The 23659-nt window shown below is 31.4% G+C and overlaps 1 protein-coding gene across 7 annotated transcripts in view; it reads left to right on the forward strand.

Annotated features, from left to right (window-relative positions):
* Positions 1-594: 594 nt before the first annotated feature.
* Positions 595-23659, forward strand: part of LOC111624316 (ATP-binding cassette sub-family A member 3-like) — a 60229-nt gene continuing 37164 nt past the window's right edge. For 2 of the 7 annotated variants that reach the window (XM_023367133.1, XM_023367163.1), the window contains exons 1-8: positions 1645-2146; positions 2893-3023; positions 8157-8294; positions 11665-11933; positions 12063-12300; positions 15718-15891; positions 17731-17912; positions 21113-21247. In XM_023367133.1, the coding sequence (XP_023222901.1) occupies positions 11862-11933; positions 12063-12300; positions 15718-15891; positions 17731-17912; positions 21113-21247 (801 nt within the window). In that variant the 5' untranslated portion in view covers positions 1645-2146; positions 2893-3023; positions 8157-8294; positions 11665-11861. The other 5 variants (XM_023367144.1, XM_023367150.1, XM_023367156.1 and 2 more) reach the window with 5 other exon arrangements.

The following is a 23659-nucleotide window of genomic DNA, read 5'->3' on the forward strand; positions in this document are numbered from 1 at the left end:
TTTGTGCACACAAGAAAAATGGAACATGAGTGTTGGCCAAACCACCACCAGAAGCAAATGTTGGAAGCAAGTGGATATATAAAATTAAACATGATTAACAGAGCCGTAACTAGTCATTCCTGTGCCCTGTGCAAGAATTTGCATTTAGGCCCCTTAATTTATTTGGTTTAGGAAAAATAATAAAACAAATACATTACAATAGATTTTTAATAAGATTCGTTTTAATTTGAATTTTTCTGGCTTTCATTTCAGCAAATTCATTAATTACACCATCATAATTAATATTTTTAACGATATTGTATTCTATTGAAATAATAGAAATATTGGATAATCGTTCTTGTCTGTTAGTTGATCTTAAATAATTATTTATTAAGTTTAACTTGCTAAAACTGCTCTTGCACGAAGCAATAGAAACGGGAAGAGCCAGAAATATTCGAAGNGTTAAAAATATACTGGTTTCCCGAACGCTTTGACATATTAATGAATTAAAAATACATCACGACCGAGTCCATTGAATAACATAATTTTTCATATAAACAAATTTTTTAATTCTATTTTTGGACATACTATAGATTACCACATATGGAATTTCGGGACTTTGAGTATATATCTGCACTGAGGGGACCGAAACGAGTTCAACGATACCCTACTTTTGGACCGGAGACGAAAAATAAGAAAGTTATCGTACTTTTTTCCGGATATCGCGCGATGATCGGGAGTCGCGTCGCTCTCTCCGCTAAGCCTATCGCGTATTTAACAGGTAGTCCGGCAAGTCGGCCGTATATACCTTCAACAGAGGCAGATGTTGATCCACGAGCACACTGATCGTCTGCAGTTGGAGTTAAGTCCTTTTCGCACGCCCCCGCGCTTCTCGACCTCGGGGCCTACGGCCCCTCAGCCGCCGACACGCTCGCTATCGCTCGCGGTCGGCTAGTTCTACGCGCCGCTTTCGCGTCTTGTCCAACAAACCTAACCTATCCCTCCGGGAGATTACCGTCACCGCTAGGTGGCGGTAAAATCTGAAATGGCGTGGAATGCACTGTGAAAGGCAAGAAATGACAGCTTAGAATGACTGCTTTTTGTGGAGAGATTCTGACTTGCTTAAAGAAAGTACCAGCAGTGATTTGTTGTTGCTGTTCGTGCTTCTGGCATCGCAGCCGTCCCCATCCTTTGCCTTTATGTTTCTCTTCGGTGAACACTTTTAATTTCATTCACTCTCCGCATCTATTACACTTTTTTTGCTTTACGAAGGAGACTTTGATCTTGTAAACCACTCGATACATGTTTCCTTATCTTTGACTACTTCTATTGTTAGCTTAAGTAAGTTCATTTTGAAAAAATTGCTGCGTAAAAAATAGAAAATTAAGCAGACGATACCGTAATTGGAAGCAACGTCACCTAGCGGTGAAAATGTGCAAACCAAACTAATTAAATAAATAACTTAGGTTAAGTTATTCAATTAAGTTAACTAACTTAAATAACATAACTTAGTTAAATAAATAAAATTAAATTAAAATAAATAACTAACCTAAATAGAAAAAAAAAAGAAAATTAAGCAGACGACACCGTAGTTGGTAGTACCGCCATCTTGCGATAAAGTCTGCAAACCATTAAAAAAAGCACTGTGAAAGGTAATCAATTGTAAATATGATAACTTTCTTATTTTTCGTCTCCGTTTCAAAAGTAGGGTACCGTTGAACTCATCTCGGTCCCCTGAGTTCAAATATATACTCAAAGTCCCGAAATTCCATAGGTGGTAATCTATAGTACAGCCTTATTTTTACAGATTGACTAATAAACTTCATAATGAAATTAATTGCAAAAGGGTTTTCCATAAAACTCAACCATCTGTATATTTTACTATGGAAAAACTTTATTCAACAATACAGACACCCTTTTGTGACTTTATTGGAGCTTATTATACCATTACTTTTCTCAGCACTCGTCTTATGGATGCGTGGAGAAATTAAGTCATTGTATATTCATGAACCAACTGTATATGAAAGTTTTTCTGTAGATTCTCTTCCAGCTAATCTAACTCCATCAACAGATACATCAGGCGTGGTATATTTTACCCCGACTAGTTCTCATGTTGTTGAAATAATGAAAAATGTCAAAAATAAATTAAAAGGATTACGTATTAAAGGTAAAGCAATAAAATTTCAAACATTTCTTTTATAAGAAGAATTGGGCTGCAATTTTGAAAAATTGTAGACCTATAAATTCCCACTGTCATTGTTTATCTGTCCTTCCTTAGAACAGTGTTAGAGTGATGAAAGTTGAGACGAGATATGGAAGGCTTGGTGGCAGGAGGCCCCAACTAATATTCTTTTATATGTATATATTTTTGAATTGAAATCATGTGACTTCCAATTTACACCAGAAGTCTATGATGACTATTCAAAACTTTCCCCAAAACCAAGTTACATAGGTGAATGGCATGACTCTGTTGTTATTAGGAAAAGTATTATATACCATACAGGGGCAAGACACTACTAATTTGAGATTGAGAGCATATATTTTAAATTAAATAAATTAAACATATGATTAAAAATTGCAGCCTGTCATTGTGAATAACTTTTTGCTTATTTGATTATAATTTTAATTTCTTTATATATTATTTTTCCAAAATAAATGCAAGATCTCAAAATATTATATAATTTATTTATATAATATTAGAATGGATACTGCTCCATTAAATCAGTGTACTTTTCATTATATTTAATTTTTAAAAAGTTAAAAATTTTTTATAATGGTGGAGATACAGATCTTTATTAATAAAACAAATAATTCTCGATTTATAAACTAGCTTAATAATTATCCTTTGAAAATCTTTCTGAACTAAAGATAAAAATTGTATTCATCTAAAATAGTTTTATATTTTATTTAAAGGATTTAAGACAGAAAATATTTTAGAAAAAGTCTATTTATCTGATCATTCAGCAGCACCTCTTGTATTTGGAAGTGTTGTCTTTCCTAATGAAGTGAACAATACTTTCTTTGGATGCAATGTACAAGTAAAGGTATTATATAAAATTTAATTACTATAAATTAAATAACATTTATATAACTTATATTTGAAATAAAGTCCATTTTCCTATATTTTCTAATTTAATACAATAACATTATTCAATTGAAATTTGATGCATTGTATAAAATAATATGAAATAAGATTTAATAACTGAATGTTGATCAATAGTAATATTTTTACTATTGATCAACATCCATACAGTAATAAATGTACAATCTTGGAGCAGATCACACACTAAAGTAAATAGCCTATTTTTTTTTTCCTAATTATTTTTGTATGTACATCTATAATGTATACATTTTTGTCTCATTTATCATTGAATTTCAGTTGCCTCATGATAAATAAATTATGTTGAATAACTGAAATACAGTATATGATAATAGTGTGAAACCACCGGAAGGGGGGGTAGGTCTCCCGATCCGGCAACAGGTTGTTAAACCCTTTCACTGTCAGGATGGGTGGTTTAAGGGTTCTTTTTCCCGTTGTAACGGGTCGAGTGGTGGAGGGAGGAGCGCGTCGGTGAGATGACAGGCGATATACGAGTAAACGAGGAGGCCAGATATAACATAAGGAAAATTTACAATTTATTAAACCAAGTAATACAACGTATAGTTTGCGTCCCTAAAACGCGGGGAGACCNGGTAGATTTATTTTTGTTACAAAATGTTACATTTACAGCTTTGCACACTGTAGAAAAATCTAGAAATGCAGTTTGTGTATCGTAATAATATTAGACTAGTGGTTGCCAGAAAGGTCTATAAACTAGAGAAAAATCTGTAAATTTGAAAACTATAAACATAAATTTAAATTTCTCAAAAAATAAATTAAAAAAATATCAAAAGTCGCTACTTTTGGCTGATTTGACTGACAAGGGAACTGTCGGAGTGTCTTCTAATAAATTTTAATAAAATTTAGTTAATAACTACGTTAAATGTATACAAACTCTATTTTAAATTTGTAGCATTCACTAAAAGTGTTGATCAGAGTTATTAGCAATCAAATGTTGCACTACTTTATAGTAGTTTAGCACAATTATGCAAATTTTTAGAAGTGAAAGGGTCGCGGAGGAAGACGGCGATATTACATTTAGAATAAATTCTGGAATTTTCAAAAATGGGAGAAGAATTAATAAAATTTAGTTAATAATTATGTTAAAAGTATACAAAATTTTATTAATTCTTCAACCATTTTTGAAAATTCCAGAATTTATTCTAAATGTAATATCGCCGTCTTCCTCCGCGACCCTTTCACTTCTAAAAATTTGCATAACTGTGTTAAACTACTATAAAGTAGTGCAACATTTGATTGCTAATAACTCTGATCAACACTTTTAGTGAATGCTACAAATTTAAAATAGAGTTTGTATACTTTTAACTTAGTTATTAACTAAATTTTATTAAAATTTATTAGAAGACACTCCGACAGTTCCCTTGTGAGATCTCCGCTACCTCACTACGTCCCTCTAAAAGTCGCCACAGTTGGGAACACTGGTGAGCAGACATCTAGGGTCTAAGTAAGGCAAAATATAATCGCCAAACCGCGCTGTAGAAAGGCGGTAAAATTTAAAATTTAAAAATATAATTTCTTGTGAACTGCAGTTTGGGGCCCCCTTCCAAGTAGGCCCTGTGCGGGTGCACCTGTTGCACCTGCCTAGTTACGGCTCTGATGATTAACATGGTAAACTGACAAGATACAAAGCAAAGCCTGTCTGGTGGCATAAGGCTTCAATCAAAAATATGGGGAGGATTATGACCAGGTGTTTGCTTCAGTGGCCGAGCCAACAACTCTTAGGATCTTGCTCACTTTAGCAGCTAAATGTAAAATGCATGTGAATTACTATGACATTAAGACAGCTTTCTTGAATGGCAACCTACACCACACAGTGTACTATACATGCAGCAACCTAAAGGCTATGACACAGAGGAACCGAGTAAAGTTTGCAAGCTTGTGAGAACCTTTATGGATTGAAGCAGGGAGAGCTACTGAGTGGAACAGAAAGTTGCATGAAGTACTGACTGAATGTGGCTTTACACAAAGCATAAATGACCCTTGTCTGTACACCGGAAAAAGGTGCTATGAAACAATGTACATCATTGTACATGTTGATGATGTAATCGCAGCCTCAACCTCAAGCATCAACAGCATCAAAGAAGCATTAGATTGGCTTGAAGTAAAAACTAATAAATATTTCCACATGAAAAACCTCGGAAATATCAATCATTACTTTGGAATCAAATTTGATCGAGATGGTGATGGAGTATTCCATCTAAATCAAAACCATTTTATAACTGACAAACTAGTATAATTTAAACTCCAAGGTTCAAAAACCAGCAAGATTCCCCTTGATCCTGGATATTTCAAAATTAAAGAGAGGAGACTAAGAATGGAAAGTAACAAACTATACCTCAAGGGTATAGGTAGTTTACTGTACCTAGCAACTAACACACCCAGATATATTGGCAGCAGTTTCTATCCTCGCCCAATATACTAAAGAACCAACAGCAACCAACTGGAATGAGGTGAAGAGGGTGTTTTGATATCTGAAGGGAACAGGTGATTGGAAGCTGAAATTGGGTGAGAAGAGCAACACCAGAACCACACTGGAATGTTTCATCAACTCAGACTGGGCAGATGATAACACAGATCAAAAGTTGCATACAGGATGTCTTTAAATATCAAGACAGTTCTGTATCCTGGTACAGTAAAAAGCAAAGCAATGTGACACTGTCCTCGACTGAAGCTGAGTACATTGCACTTTGTGAAGTTACCCAGGAGGCTGCTTGGCTGAAGCGAGTGTTTCTGGACCTTGGGGAAACCGTCAATAAGAAAGTAACTATGTATGAGGATAACCAAAGTTGTATGAAAGTGGCGGAGAATGATTGTGTGAGTTAATGTACGAAGCATATTGATGTCAAAAATCTTTTTATAAGAAATGAAGTGAAGAATAGGAATGTATGTATTATATACTGCCCTACCAACCTAAACATTTTAACAAAACCAGTTTGTACTGGAAAACACATTAAATGTGCTAGACAACTTGGACTTGACTGAAAGCAAAATAGGACAAATCATTGAGGGGGAGTGTTAAATTTCTCTCTTGTCATTACCTATATGTGTGGCAATGATTTGTGTTATATGTCGTTTGTTTGTATTTTTATTTTTCTAAAGAATAAATGACCATGGGATGGCATCTCTATCAAGCCCCCCACTTTTTTGGTTCAGTGTGACTTTGAAACGGATCAAAGTAGTCATGTATGATTTATACTTACTTGTAAGGTATCCTAGTCTCCATCTGTAAACACATAAGTGATATATTTAACATATTTCTTCTAGAATTTTCTTTTCTAATCCTTTCCCTTGGGTGGTGATGACCAATTCTTAGAACAAAAAGAAAGGAAAGAGACCCCAAGGGCTAAGGACTGGAGACATGGTCACTCTTGGCTTAGATGTCAACACGAAATGACGTGAAAGGTTGTGCTTCAGGTCGCAGATTGGTAATGACTGGAAACAAGAAGAGGATCTGAAAGACTAAAGAGTAACTCTATCATGGTTATGATAGCTGCAGAAGTCCATACAAGATGCCAAAGTAAGATTGATAACGAGAAACCATTTTTCTTCCCAAGGAAACTAAAATTGGCATCCTATCTAAGTTGTGAATTACTAAAAAGCCCGGGTACCCAACTTTTTGCTAATCCTTATTTTTACATATTTTTTCTCTATACCTATATGAGGAACTGTGACCATGACACCAATATGGGGTCAATGTGGGGTGATTGATGTGCACCGATGCCACTTGCCTCAGAGATCATCCTTAAGGTGAAAGGTTATGACACTCGCTTTGTCCACGATCTGTCAGGATTTAGCCTTTTTATGTATGGGATAGTGGTTTACTTTGAGATAAAGAAGACTCACATGCAGACCATCTTTACAAAATTAACGCATTTATTTAGACAAAACATGCTTACAATGGAGGTATTATTGCTGTCTCGTTGGAAGTTGTCCCACTGAAGAAAAGTTCGTCTTTGATGATGAGTTTTTTGTATTCAGAGAAAGTTTGTCTTCATGGGTAAGGTGTGGCTGGAGGTTGGGTAGTTAGAAGTCCTTGCCGGGAAGTTAAGTCTCCATTTCCTTTGTTGCACTCATGTAGCATTTGGGGTCTTTCCTTTCGTCTTCAGTATTCTGGAGGGAGTTCTGGGTATCAGTCTACAGGACCGAGTATTCTACTCCTAACCTCTTGTGTCCTTGGGATTTTGGGCTTTTATATCATTTTTATTCAAAATCCTGAGGTTTTGGTTGGTCTGAACGGTGGTCCCCTGACGCTTCATTGGTCCCTTGTCTGTTGCCAGGGACGCGATTCAGGCCGCGGGGTCGAAAGTTTTACTCTAATGTGAGTTTTTCTGTCCTGGAGAAGACGCAGCTGTCCCAGCCGCCACCAACTCCACAGGAGTGTCATCAGGTCCCGCTTTGAACTCTCTGTAAGGTGACCGTCCAAAGTTACCCCAGCGGATGACCCCTCTCTTGCTCTCACGATGTACAATCAAGGATCTGTCAATTAGGTCTGGAATGCAATGATTAAATCATCTTGCATCCCGTTCCTCGGCTATACCGGTCCTGTTTACAAAATATGTCACTAATTTATTGGCTTTAACCTGACAGCCAGTTTCCCATCGGAGGGAGGTTGATGTACCGGCCTCACACCTATTATCTTCCTTCTTTCCTAGTTTTAAGATAGTATATAAGCCTTAGTTTTAGTTGTTTTTTAATATTATCAGTACACATATGTTGCAAACCACATACCAATTGTCATTTCTCGTTTTTTATTGTTAACATAAGCTGTATTATATTTTTTGTGACCAAGGAGTTGGAATCTGAAAGAACCTTGTTTATCATATGTGAAAAAATATTGTTGTTACATAATTTTGTGTGTTTCCTTTTGTCAGTATACATACTTTCATGTGAACACTTCTGATGTCATAGACCAACAAAATAAAATAAAAAGTGTTATTTTGGAGAAATCCACATATTATAAAAAATAATATCCAATTAATATATGATATTAAAATTAATTAGAAATAAAATAATAATTATCATATTGAATTTATAACATTTAATTAATTAATTTCAGATACGTCCAAGAGCTATTCCTAAAGGATTAATAAACACCATTGGAGAACCAAGTAGATCTTGGAAAACTTCAGAATCTTTCCCACTTATCAAACTCCAGGTCCAAGAGCTAAGAATTTTTCTACAGGAGGTGATCCAGGTAAATTAATTTTGCATACCAGTATATTTTAAAAATGTATAAGCACATACAGTAAATATTCATTTAAATTAAATTTTGAAATGTTCTAAAATAATTCTATTTTGTAATAAATATCAGATTAATTTTACATTGTAATCCAATATACAAAGTGATCTGTTTGGGTGATGATAATTTGAAAGTTGTGTTATAATAAACACATTAATTGCGTGAAGCTCAAATTCTACCACAATGCAATGCAATGCAATTGGGAATTTCATTGGGTAGTTTTGTCATACAGCAAAAGTTAAAATAGCATTGATCATGGAATATAATTCTAAGTTTGTTCTTTGGCATGAAAAGTTTGAGAATGTGATAGCTGTTAAATTGTGGTGATGCAGGTTATTGGACATCATGTGTAAGAAACAATATACATTAAACTACCTTTTTTCAGAAATACGATAACAATATCAATTTTCCTTTAACTTTAACTTACAATACCCTATCATTCCTTTGTCCTTTACTTTACACTGCTTGTTTTGAAATCCCGACAAAAATGACTCGTGAGGCCAGTTCGTGGACAATCCATTTCAATCATTTTATATTACTGATTGAAAGTAACTTATTTTAAATTAACACTAATATTACTTAAAATAAAGAAGGAAGAGAAGAAAATTGTGTTAGTATGGGATCCCCTTTCTCTTGTCCTGCAAGTTGGGCACTTAAGGTGTTGACCACAGTTAACAAAGAAAACTTAACCTCACCATGTGGTTCTCCTTAGTCGAGATAAGCAGTTTACTCATAACTTCCTTTTTTATGTCTTCAATCACAAATTTCGAGCATTAATCTTCTACATCCTCACCATGTAGACTTCTTTCTCATGCTCCTTCTCCTGTGTTGCCATGTGCTCCTCTGTTTGTTCTTCCTGATCAAGAATGCCAAAAAATTGGTGGCATATGTTGATTCTCCTTTTAGCCCAAAACTCGCCAAAAGAACAACAATAGGAAGGGATAGAGTTAATTGAACAGAGAAACAGAATACGTACAAATGATAAATTTGCTAATTATAACAATAAAACAAATATAGATACATTGTGGAACTCGCCATAAAACACAACTTTTGTTGTGTTTTTGGTTTCAGGAAGATGTCTATGTACAATTGCATAATGTGTTAGTGTTACTCATCTGAAGAAGTGGAATCAGTCATGAAGCCATACTATGTGATTATAAGTTTGATCCTGAGAGAGAAACCCACATCTTCATTGCTTTAGTGCATAGCAGTTAACTATTTTGATTGTTTTTGCGGTTAATTCTGTTGAACACACATCAATGCTATTTGTTGACATTACCTGTAAATGTACCCATAGTACTGTACATATACATGCTGTAAGCAATAGAACTACATTTTCAGGAAGCGGTGGAACAACTTCTGACTTTGGTTCAAAATTCTAATGCAGATCCCACTTCCCTACACCACTCCTCAGAAAAGGAGGAATCATTTTGATCATGAATCATAGCTTGTTGCTTGACACATTTGGGCCCTGTTGACTCTGGACCCTGAGTTGGACAAACTGCTTTGCTCCATTGTAGTTCCACTGCTGTTTTCAAGTAACATTGAACAATATATTGACATATTTTCATCTCCAAAGATAGTGGCCATTTTTACTTTTGTCACATGACAAAACTATCCACTGAAACTCCTGTCTTACTTTGTTGTTGTGGCAGAAATTGAACTTCATACAACTGATGTGTTTGTTAGGTATGTTTGTCAGGCACTATAGTGTGTGTCAGGTCAAAGCTGTTGGATCTCATAGGTCCAGAGAGAAAAGAAGAATGAGACTTTCTCGATGTAGCTGATGTCACCACTCACAAGACCCTCTGGTGGTGCTTATAGATATTTGCGCTCTCATGTTTCTCAACATAAAGTTGAGTTAACATCAAATCCAATATACATGATATTCAGATGGTATTCAAATATTACAACACTTTATGTTCTTGTTATGCTCTGACATTTTGTCTTTTTGAGACAATTATATATTTTTCTAATCCATGAATTTTCTTACATGACAATCCTACCATCTGTAGACAATCAAAAAAATGGGAGTGGAGGCATTAGTATGTGAAGTTCCTAAAATTTTCGTGTCACATAATCAATGTCTTCTCCTGGTCATCTCGTCGATTGGAGCAGAGTTTGTTGACTTCCGTAACTCTTCCTTTGCACAGTCCCGTGTCACTGGTCATTTTCATATTCTTCCCAAAACTAAAAAAGCTTCACACTCTCAACCACAAATCAATATATACCTCTTTCTCCTCTCCCGCTAGGTTTATTGCTCCTCCAGTCAATAATGGGTAATGGAACATTCTAGAAGTTTATAAACAAAGGCCTTGTAACCAACAATTTAATTTGATATACAAAAATGATGATAAATTAATAATGTGTTAAATTGTGACAAAGTGAGATTGTGATTTTTGTTTAGAAGCTTATTTTAATCTTTTTATTTTACATTTTGTTTGAATAAAATCAAGTTGAAATGTCTTCTTATAAAAAGCATATCAGCCTTATGCGTTTTGGAAAGGCTATGACACCATACAAACAGTAAAACAAAATTTGTAATATGCATGGGGAAGATGTTCGTAAATTTTGAATTTGTCAAATATGCTTTAAAAAGTTCCATTCAGGAAATTTTGAAATAAAGGGTACAAAACATATGGAGTGCCCAAAAGCTGTTCATGAAAAAAATTGCAGGAAGAAATTGTTAAAATTGACAAATAACACACAATATATCTAACCAAAAACCCCAAAAGTAAGCATAAACAGCACTGAAACATATAAGTGTAATGCAAGAAAGAGAAATGACTTGGTTGCATAAGAGATTGCATTTATACTTTGAATACATTTTTTCATTGCATGCACAGTTTGAACTTTGAAGTGTTGTTTTAACTCCAAAGCAAATCTTTGTCAAATATAGCATTCAAACTCTGAAGTGTTTGAAGTTAGAGTCATTGAAAGTGCAAGCTATCACTGCAATATTTAATATAAAAAATTCTTGTAGACTTTAAATAAAAGAGATATTTTTTAATATTAATTTTAATTTGCATACTATTTTAAAGTTTTAATTATGAAATTTTGAGATATTTTCATGTATAGTTAATTGATTTCAATAATTTTATCATCAATTGTCATACAAGTGCAAATAAATTTGTATTTTTAAATTATAATTTTTGATGAAATACTATTGAAAATTAGAAAATAAAGATTTCCTTTTTGTAGTTATTCAGTAATCAAATTTTCATGTATTTTTTAAATTTCACTTTTAAAAATAATAATCACTGCTCATGTATTATATTTAGGTTTAAAATTTTACAAACTTATTTAAATAATTTACTTATTTCAGGATATGCATCTCAAGGATTTTTAGCATTACAGAATGTATTAGCTAATTCTATTATAGAAAGTTACAGTGATGTTTTTAAACATATTAATTTGAATACAACTGGAATTATCAATATTAAATTACAACAGTACCCTTTTCCTCCTTATAATGATGATAATTTTTTATTGGCTTTAAGATTTTTTCTTCCAATTGTTCTTATGTTTAGTTATATTTATCCGATTATGAATGTTGTGGAAAATATAGTACATGAAAAAGAATTAAGAATTAAGGTGAGAAAGCTTTTTAGAATGGTAGCTGTATTTTTTTAAAACTAACAAAATTATGATTTTAAGTAGAGTTAAATTAAATAATAATAAATATTTATAATTTAAATTTTGTGATATTTATTTCCTTTCTAGGAATCATTAAAAATGATGGGGTTATCTGCTTGGTTACATTGGACTGCCTTTTTCATAAAATATACTATTATTTTAGCATTAAATTCAGCATTAATAACAGTTTTACTTTGTTCACGATTACCTGCAAGTATTGCTGTATTGGATAATTCTGATGTAATGTTAATTTATTCATTTTTAATATGCTACAGTTTTTCATCAATTAGTTTGGCATTCTTGCTTAGCACACTGTTTTATAAAGGTTGGTTTAATAATTAAATTACTATATTAATTTTTAAACATTTCTGATGGTTTTTAAAAACATTCAAATTATTCTAGTAATTTTTCTGGTATAACTATACTCCGTTTATTAGTTAAAAATAAAATTTAAAGGTAAACCCTGAGCAAGAACTTTATTAATACTGATTTTAATGGGAAAGACATAACTCAGAAGACAAAAAAGATTCTTTAAAATGGTCTGAAGGGGGCTGGCTAGGTTTACTGACCTGAAATATATTTTTGTAGCCAAAATGTACCAAAATGAATAAAAGAATCTTTTTTTGATATTATGTGATTATTTGATATTTTGATATGAATATTATGTGGTAATATTGATATTGATGAGGTTCCTGCTCAGAGTTTACCTTTAATTTTTATTTTTAATTAAAAATTACCAATTCAGCAACTTAAAACTTCTTTTTTTAAAGTTTTAAGAATATAATATCAATTAAATACAGAAACTATTCCACTTTCAGCACCAGGGTGAAACGTACACTACACTATCCGGAACCTGTAATCGGTGCGTAACGCGTATATACTATATATTGCTGTTGACAAACGTTTTCGAGCGATCTCTTTGCTCTTCTTCAGGTCAATTGGAATTCCCTGGACAGAGTGTATACTATTTGTTGGGATCGGGTGTCAATTCCGACAGGGTAGGTCTTTTCTGACATGTGCGGTCGCACGGTGGGGGAGGAAGTGGTGGGTTGGCATCCAACAGTGATTGCCAGAGACAGAGTCAGATCTTCCTTCCGGTTAACGCACATGGTTAGCCGACCAGCGTTGTAGATAGCCGCAGCCTCTAGCCACCTTAGATGCTCTTGGTGGGGTGTGTTGATGATAACAGTAGCTTTTTCAAATCGCGCTTCGATTTCGGGATCCGACGCATAGGTGGCCAATGCTGTGGTTAGTCTCCCGTGTCAGATATCTGCCTGGTGTTCACGTAGGCGGGTGTTCAAGGAACGTTTGGTCAAGCCGATTTATAACAAGTCTTCGTTCTTCCTGTTGTCCCTGATTGGGATAGAATAGACTCCGGGAAGTCTGGTGCGATTGGGAGGGTCTTTATCATTCCACGGAATACGGAAAATTGTGGGACATCTGTATGCCAACCGTATCCCGTGTTCTCTGGCTATCCTCCTATGTACTGTCTTAAGGTATGGGTTAAATGTGATGGGGACTCGTGCCAAACCGTCTTGCTGTGGGTCGGCAATGTTACCTGCAGTCAGGGCGTGTTTCCAGCATTGGTATCATTCTATTAAGCAGCATGTCATGTTCGGAAACCCGTGCTCAGTTGCTGTCTTCCTGATGCGGGCTAATTCGGTTGTCAGGGCTTGCTTGGTGGATGAGTGTGAGAATGCCCTTTCTACCAGAGCTCTAAAGGTGGCTGCCTTGTATGGGAAAGGGTCACAAGAATCGGCTGGTATGTACGTGGGGGTGGCTGTGGGTTTGTGGTATACGGCCACGTGGATGTTGGGTCCTACTATTTTTATTCCAATGTCTAGAAAATCGACCTCCTCTGTACTAGTCTGCTCTAGTTCAACCATCAGACCGAAAGGGTTGTTGTTGATGGTTCTGATGAAGGATGTCATGTCAGGGATCTCTCTTCATATGATAAGAATGTTGTCTACGTATCTTTTACATATTAGGAGGTTAGAAAGGAAAGGCGGGAGAGCCTTACTCTCGAGGCGTCTGACGACCATTTCACAGAGGTCGCCTGACAGTAGTACCCATTGGTACACCACTCTTCTGCTGGTAAATGGTGCCATCAAACTTAAAAACAGAATCGTAACACATGAGGGCTACTGTTATTTACCTTTTAGCTAAGAGACCTAGTGCTGGCTGAAAAAAAATAAAAATACCAGTCATAATTTTTTCAATTTGCCCCTCTAGCTCCCAATGATTTATTCCTGGTATGGGACTGATGCCCTTGTATATTCTGGATGATTTATTGCAGTTTCTGGAGAAGGACTATGGAAATTCATCTTTCTGCTCATTGCTTGGGCACACAGAGCTTCTAAATGACTTGCTGCAAAGCAAATACTAAACATTATTTTTATTTTTTTTCCTAGGTTTTCTTTTAAGTTAGTGAAAACAAGTACTAATGTAAGTCTTTTGTAAAAGTAAAGTGGCATAAAGTGAACTTTCATAAAGCTGATGATATCTGTAATTGATAAAATTTTCATTTATTTAATTAGTTATTGCATTGATTAACATATTAGCCTAAATATAAGTCAATCCCAAATATAAGTTTACTCCCAATTTTGGCATCTTTACTTTTTGAAAAAAAAAAAGATGTGACTATAAGTCAAACTTTTATTATTAATTTTATTTGCATGCAAAAAAGTTAGTGGTTTGCATTAAAAAGTTTAGAAAGTCATTGAAACAATACTTCATTACTCTTATCTTCATCAGAAGTTTTATTGTCATTAGTTTTTTTAACTGTCTAAAATATATTTTATAAAGTCTAAAACATTCAGTCAAACCTCAGGTTTTGAACACTGCTTTTCAAACAATTTGGTTTACGAACAAAATTTTGAACTCTTTTTTGCCCGGTTGCTGTACAGTAACTGAATTGCCAAACTAGCTACTTGGCAGAGCTGGCCACCAATGGTCAACTCCCTATACTTCCTATGTTAAAGAAAGTTGATGGCTCAACCAATCAATAACAGGACAATTCGGAAGTTAGTAGTGCTGAGATTGTCTTGTGTCACAATATGAATCATTGATGATGTGCTATTTAAATTATGAATTAAGTTTGAAACCCAAGGTTTGACTATAATCATATTGAGATACATTATAATTACATTAGAAATTTACACTTTACACGGAATAAGTTTTGCAGTAAATTTTCATCAACCTTCCTTCAATTTTTGACACTTAATAGCAGAGACACTAGGAGTAAAATAAAAATGTTACCAAAATAAAATTTTTGTACAATTTATCAAAATTGGCTGATTCTGTTGAATACAATAAAAGCAATCAGCTTAGTTTAGTTTATTGTTTCTTAACAATCAAATATTTATAATTGTACCAAACACTTAATTCCTATCTATAATTTGTGGGCTGCAACATGATAGGTCACAATTTGTCTGCATTTAGCATTAATAAACAGTTGATACACTGATTTTACCATCATGTTAACTCTATACAATGCATACCACAGATAGTTAATGAAATTGAAGAAAATTTTAATCAGACTCCAATATAAGTTGAGGCTTGTATATAGGTTGAGAGCAAGTTTATGCCCTTTTAAAACTGGATTAAAACATCAACTAATATTCAAGCCAATATGGTATATTTTAAGCTTAAAGAAAATATTAGTACACAAGAAATATTAAATTTTTTAAAGCAGAAAATCAATTTAATATTTAATAATCCTAATTTGATTTTTTTTTTCCAGCAAGTATTTCTTCGGCTGTAACAGGAATAATATTTTTTTTTACATTTATGCCATATTTTGGTATATATTTCCATTATAATACACTTGCTTATTCTGTGAAAATATCATTATGTTTAATTTCAAATACAGCAATGTCTTTTGGATGCATGATATTAGCTATGTGGGAAGGAACAGGTAAACAAAAACATAAATTAATATAATTTTTATATTTTACTGATTACTTTNAATTTTGATATTTTAAGCTATTAATGTTAGAAATTTCAGTATTAGTGTTTCTTGTTACAATTTTTTTACTCTTTCTACTCTGTGGACACTAAGAAGGCTTTTTTTAGCAGGCTTGTCATATGTTCAGCCATACCACAGAGGTGATTGGGTGGTGAGGGTTGAGCTACCAACATATCTGGGATGGATTACTCCATGAAAAATTCCTGGAGGTTTTTAACTCATTCATTAGTTTCTAGGTCTCCAGCTTAACTGCTCAGTCATCTAGCTGTCAACTCCTCTTATTAGAACACACCTTATAACAAATTTTATTTTTCTGTTAAATATATTTTATGTTCTATAACAGTGATGATCAACTAATAGGCAGATCTGCCCCACCTTACATTTTTTAATTTTAATATCAGTTTAATGTATCTCCAGTAAATCAAATAGTTTCACATTACAAAAGCTGGTGCAATAGCCTATAATTACAATCAATTGATAACTAGGAAGGAAAATCTAGGCATATATTGCATAGAGATCCATGAATTTGTGAGTTATTTAAAATGATTTAATTTATTCTTATGCTAAAAAGATTTCAGTTGTGTAACACTTGATAGTCATAGTTTATCAATTTTATTGTTGAAAAGTTTAAATATGAGTCTTATATACTACATTCATTTCATGCTTTGTATTATAGATTTTCACCAAACCATGCTAAAAAATCAAAATTTCCTTCTGGAAACTAATAGTTCTGATTTGATATAATATTTTTGCTATAAAATAAAACTAGTATCAAATTAATTTACCCATCAATCACAAGTAGGATGGGACTGTGTGAGTTTATGTTTGACATAGTTGCTCTTTGGATAACTTTCTGAATTTTAAGAGTTCTCACAACATTGTTATTAAAAATAACATAAATTGATAATATTTAAAAATTATTTTGTTTTATGGTTATTCTAAAATAAACGTTAAATTTTGAATATAACAGTTTCAGCAACATCTTATCTAATTCCAGTTCTTAAGATATAGAGCTTACGAAATTTGAAGGTTTTACCCTTCAATAATGCACTTATTAATTTCTGGCCCACAGTTATTCTGAAGTTGGCCATTTCTGTTCTGAACATAGACAGCTAAGCTGATAAACAAATTCTAATGCTAATAATTAGTAGAATCAGATTATACTAATTTTTATAATATTAAATAGCAGCTTACTAATTTATTTTTCTGACAATATCATATTATTGTTATTTCTTAAAATTTCAATATAATTATGAGTTGAATAGAAAATATAATTACGAACTGAAAAAGAAATTACTATATTTTCTTGTGTATAATTAGTAATGGTGAATATCCTGCAAAAAATTGCTAGAATGAAGATAAAGCCTTTGCATTATCACAAGTTATAGACACTAATGGCGGTGTGTATGTCCATTAGTGTCTATGAAATAGACTTAAAGCAGTCATTGCTTTGTAGGCATGAATTTATAATTACAATTTAAAATTGATATATAACCTGTCCCATTGCATAATCTGCATCCACTTTTCAAAATATTTCAGACACAGATAACTACATGTGGGTTAAACACATGAATATATGAGACTTTTTTAATGTAGTATGCTATAAATTTTTATTTGAAAAATATTCTTTCCTCTGAATATTACAAAAGAATTTATATGTTTAATTTTTAGCATAAATAGTTGTTTGATATATTTTCCATTATTATATAATTAAGAGTATATCATTATTACAAATATTATAAATTTGCTTAATTAAAAAAAATTAATTTATTTGATTATAATATTTAGGTGCTGGAGCTCAGTGGAAATATCTTAGTTCTACAGCTTCACCAGATGATACAATAACACTAATTGAAGTAATGGGAATGATGCTTTTTGATACTGTTTGTCATCTTATAATTACTTGGTATATTGATGCAGTTTGTCCTGGAGAATATGGGATTCCTCAATCTTATTACTTTTTTTTTACAGTTAAGTAATCAACTGCTACTTCTTTTAATGTAATCTTTTAAAAGCAATTGATGAACAATGGATTTTTAATAATACTATGACTTCCAAAAAGAATGTTTAAATGCAAGAAGAATAATAGAATAATAAATTTTTAAAATAACTATTGTATTATATTTTTAAACTTTTAGAAAGTTAATAATTAGAAATTCATTTGAAATTTATGGTTTCTAATGATATGGATATATAAATTAGAAATATCTTGATAACTTTTGTTAGACTTTAGTTTAGAATTTTCAAATTCAAAACTCTGACATTGTGAAATTTTAATACATGATAATATTTTGATAAGATGAGATAACTAATACAAGAAAATATGAATATGTAAATCTCTTGGCATGATTAAAACCTTAATGATGCAAATTCATGACAAGTTCAGAAACATTTAGAAAATTAAAATCTAAATAATTTATTATTATACTTGGTATAAATAATAAACCTCATAAAGAACTTTCATTTTACTCTTATCAATAATTAATTTATTTCCGTAATCTAGCATTTTTTATTAATATAAAATTAAACTTAGATTGTAATTTTTTTCTAGAATATAAGGTATTTTCTGGAATGTTAATCTGTATATATTATTCTAAATGATTTTCTACATAATATTTAAACATCAAATTGATTAAAGGAAACAATCAGAAATTTTATTCAATCTTAATTTGAGTGAAAATTATAATACTCTATATATACATTTGAAAATTTGTTACATATTTTTAGGATTTAGGCTAGATTTTTTTTGTAAAGAACGTGATATTTTTAACATAAAATCTCAATAATTACTAATGTAAAAGTTTTGATGAGAAACAAATATAATTTGAAAATATAAAGTTAAATTTACAATTGAATTGAATTCAAACTGCTTGGACTATGTGTGATATGATGAAGATAATAAATAAATTAAATTAATATAATTACAGTATAAAACTTCATTTAAATATATAAAATTTATTTATCATGGAATATTTTTAAGATTTTTAAGTAAATAAAATTATGTAATTTAAAAATTTTTAAAAATAAATTAAAAAATGCAAAAGATAAGTAGTATATTATTAGTCCTAACAAAAATAAAGATGAACTTTTATTTTCAGGAAGATTAATCAAATCAGCTTGTCAGGACTTTCTTTTGTTGGAAAATTTCCTGTCAGATTATAAATTATGCTATAATTTCAGAATTTTGATATTTTAAGCTATTAATGTTAGAAATTTCAGTATTAGTGTTTCTTGTTACAATTTTTTTACTCTTTCTACTCTGTGGACACTAAGAAGGCTTTTTTTAGCAGGCTTGTCATATGTTCAGCCAGACCACAGAGGTGATTGGGTGGTGAGGGTTGAGCTACCAACATATCTGGGATGGATTACTCCATGAAAAATTCCTGGAGGTTTTTAACTCATTCATTAGTTTCTAGGTCTCCAGCTTAACTGCTCAGTCATCTAGCTGTCAACTCCTCTTATTAGAACACACCTTATAACAAATTTTATTTTTCTGTTAAATATATTTTATGTTCTATAACAGTGATGATCAACTAATAGGCAGATCTGCCCCACCTTACATTTTTTAATTTTAATATCAGTTTAATGTATCTCCAGTAAATCAAATAGTTTCACATTACAAAAGCTGGTGCAATAGCCTATAATTACAATCAATTGATAACTAGGAAGGAAAATCTAGGCATATATTGCATAGAGATCCATGAATTTGTGAGTTATTTAAAATGATTTAATTTATTCTTATGCTAAAAAGATTTCAGTTGTGTAACACTTGATAGTCATAGTTTATCAATTTTATTGTTGAAAAGTTTAAATATGAGTCTTATATACTACATTCATTTCATGCTTTGTATTATAGATTTTCACCAAACCATGCTAAAAAATCAAAATTTCCTTCTGGAAACTAATAGTTCTGATTTGATATAATATTTTTGCTATAAAATAAAACTAGTATCAAATTAATTTACCCATCAATCACAAGTAGGATGGGACTGTGTGAGTTTATGTTTGACATAGTTGCTCTTTGGATAACTTTCTGAATTTTAAGAGTTCTCACAACATTGTTATTAAAAATAACATAAATTGATAATATTTAAAAATTATTTTGTTTTATGGTTATTCTAAAATAAACGTTAAATTTTGAATATAACAGTTTCAGCAACATCTTATCTAATTCCAGTTCTTAAGATATAGAGCTTACGAAATTTGAAGGTTTTACCCTTCAATAATGCACTTATTAATTTCTGGCCCACAGTTATTCTGAAGTTGGCCATTTCTGTTCTGAACATAGACAGCTAAGCTGATAAACAAATTCTAATGCTAATAATTAGTAGAATCAGATTAGTAGAATTTAATAATCAGATTAGTAGAATTTAAAACTATTTCTTTTTTGATTTTTAACATTTAATATTGGAATTATCAAATATAGCAAACATATGTATAAAATGTGTTTCAGATGTTTCTGAATTGATTTTTTTAATATGGACAGTAGGTAATGTTTCTGACATTACTTACATTATACTATCTCATATTATGTTTCTTTTTCTAGTATAGTGATGCTATTTCCTAAAATTTTTTATTGTATTATTATGTATTACTGTTTAGTTTGTTTTTGTTTTATAGAAAATGACGCAAAAGAGTTACTTTTAATTATAAGCATTACTGGATTAACCATTAGGCAAAATAAGCAATTGCTTAGGGCCTCTAAAAGTCTTAATCTAATCCTGATTATAAGATATAAGATACTATATGAAATAATTTTTTTACATAATCATCTTTTAGCATAATTTTGTCAAATATTAAAACATTTTTGCTTATAAATTAAAGAAATTTTTAACTATGTTATATATTTATATTGACAAATGAAAAAATGACTATATTAAAATAATTTTGATAATTGTCCCCTTTTATTATCTGATATTGTTTTAGAGTAATAACTATTTATAAGTTAATAATTGATTATATTAGAATTAAAAATAAGGGTTTTAGGGAAATAAATATGTTTTAGTTCATAATTATTTTAAGCTATTTCAATATATTATTCATATAAATAGCATTTTAATTGAAAGCTATTTTCATTAAATTGAGCATATCTTTAATATGTAAAAATTTATAAAACTAGATTTTACTTTTGTAAAAATTTAGTAATGCAATTGTTTAATTTTGATTACAGAAAAGTTATTGGACTGGTAAAGTTAAACCATCAGAGATAAAATTCATTCACAAAGATGCTGCTGCATCCAATACTTTTATAGAACCTGATCCTATAAATAAAAAAATGGGAATTCAAATTAAAGAACTTTCAAAGGTAAACATAAATAAAAACAAATTACTGCTTTTTTGTAATTTTACAAGATATTTACTTGAAAAGTTTTGTACAGGTTTTGTTAAAGGAAGCATAGCTTTTTTTCACTCGTTTGTCACTCAAACAATTTATTGACTATGCATTAACTCAACCACTGAGAGCAATTTGAAACAGTCTAGTGAACAATTCCACTGCTAAAGTTGAAAGTGATCTTGTATTTTTAATCATATACTTTTGAAATATCTATTGAAAATAAAGATTGAGCATACTAAATACTATATATGTTAATAAAAATATTAATTCTTTAGCATTGTTGTTCATAAAATTTCCTAATATGCTTATACAGGGGGTTTTCATTTAATATGCCTAACTAGGACCAAAAAGTTACCATTTTAAGTGAATCTATGTAAAGTGGGGATCATAAGTTCATAGAAAATCACATAAAAAAATGTTTAATTGGGACTTCAATAAACTTCTATGCATTTGGAGCTAGAACTATTTTAAGATGACTAAGACAAAACCTTTCTCACTTGTTTCTAGCCATTTATACATGAGTACGTACTTGTGTGTAAATGTCTAGAAACAAGTGAGAAAGGTTTTGTCTTGGTCGACTTCAATAAAGCAAAACCAAATGAAAAACGTGAAAATAAATCTTTATTATCCCTGTTTACACATATGTAAAATATTTATTATTAATTTAATTGAATATTAGAAATTATTTATAAATATTAATTATAACGGAATTTTAGAAGGGCCTGGTTATGTTTCATCATTTTCACTGACTGCTGAGTTTTGATATTTGAAAAACGAATCTAAAGCATGCTGTTTCCTGCAATTTATTTTTTCATTTAATATTATTTTATAACAAGACTAGCGGTTACCCGCGACTTCGCACGCATGGATTTTGCAAGCAAACTTCATTTATATTCATTATTTCAACAACCATAGTAATTGTCATATATAACACCTACCGCTGAGAATGATGAGAATTGCTGAGAATCAAATTAACTATTTTCAATTTAATCTATTTTCTGGAACGTTTACAATTGTTCTATAATTGAACCAATATTGCAATAACAAATTTGAATTTAAAATGGTTTGAACAATTGGTTAAAAAATCAAAGTATATAAAAATATTTATAACAATGTCTGAAATGTTATCAATTTAATACACGTAAGTACTCAATGAAGACTAAACATAGTTGAAAACAAAAAATTGCATGTAAAATAGTACAGTAGAAGCCATTCTTCAGGTTAAGCCTTAATCCTTTCCCTCTCCCCCGCAGGGTAATTTCAAAAAATCCCTTCTTAGTGTGCGTTTTCATGACATACCCTAACTGTATACAAAATTTCACCTCTTTAGGTTCAGCAGTTTTCTCTGGGTGATGATGAATCAATCAGTCAATCACTCAGTCAGTCAGTCAGGACAAGTTATTTTATATATTTAGATAATAAGTCTTTCATCCCACACACAAATTTTTCTTCCCACTTGTAAACTGGATCAATCATTTTTAGAAAATAATTCATGATTTCATCACACTTACAAATGTGTCATGTAAACCATCAATGGACAGCTTGTTTTCATTGGGAATTTTATCCAAGTTCTCATCACTGTCTTTGATTTTTTTGATTGTATGCTTATCTAACTCTGCTAACTCCTTATTTGTTAATGGCAAACCATAAATATTGAATAATTTTTTAACATCATTGAATCCTGCACCTCTAGCAAGATTAACAATTTCTGTATAAATCTGAAAAACATTAAATTTTTAAATGAATGAACTATTTCATGATATAAATTCTTCCAAAATGCATTCATTAAACAATGCGAAGTGTCCTTCTAAGCTTGATCAATAAGTTTAACACAGTGAAAAACATTAAAATCCTTCCAAAACTTTGCATGCTATTTTTATTGGGTACATCTGTTTCAGCAATTAATTTTTTAAAAACATAACATAAATAATATGTCTTGAAAACTGTGATTACATCTTTGCCCATGGATTGTACAGTACAATTGATGTAGTTCTCGGAGGGATATTACATTAGGACAAACAAATGAAGTCAATATAATGAGCAGAGTCATCGTGTAAAAGTAAAATCATTTTAAATTCAAGATTTTCCTCTTTACAGTATTTTCTTGATATAAACAAAATAATTTACAAACCAATCAAGAAATATTTCTCTAGTCATCTATGCTTTTCGATGCAACTTCCAATTACTGGAAGCAAAGATTTTGCCACATTTTTTAAAGCTTGAGGATTTTCACTTTGAAAAATTAGCAAGGGTTTAAACTTTTTGTCCCAATTTGCATTTCCACCAAGAAGCAGAGTGATTTGATGTTTTGATGCCTTGAAGCCTGGAACAGATTATTCTTTTATAGATATATTTGTTCAAGACGGCATATGTATTCAATAT

Source organism: Centruroides sculpturatus, unplaced genomic scaffold (assembly GCF_000671375.1).
Source record: "Centruroides sculpturatus isolate CEXI.00-Female unplaced genomic scaffold, Cexi_2.0 scaffold27, whole genome shotgun sequence".
NCBI lineage: Eukaryota > Metazoa > Arthropoda > Arachnida > Scorpiones > Buthidae > Centruroides > Centruroides sculpturatus.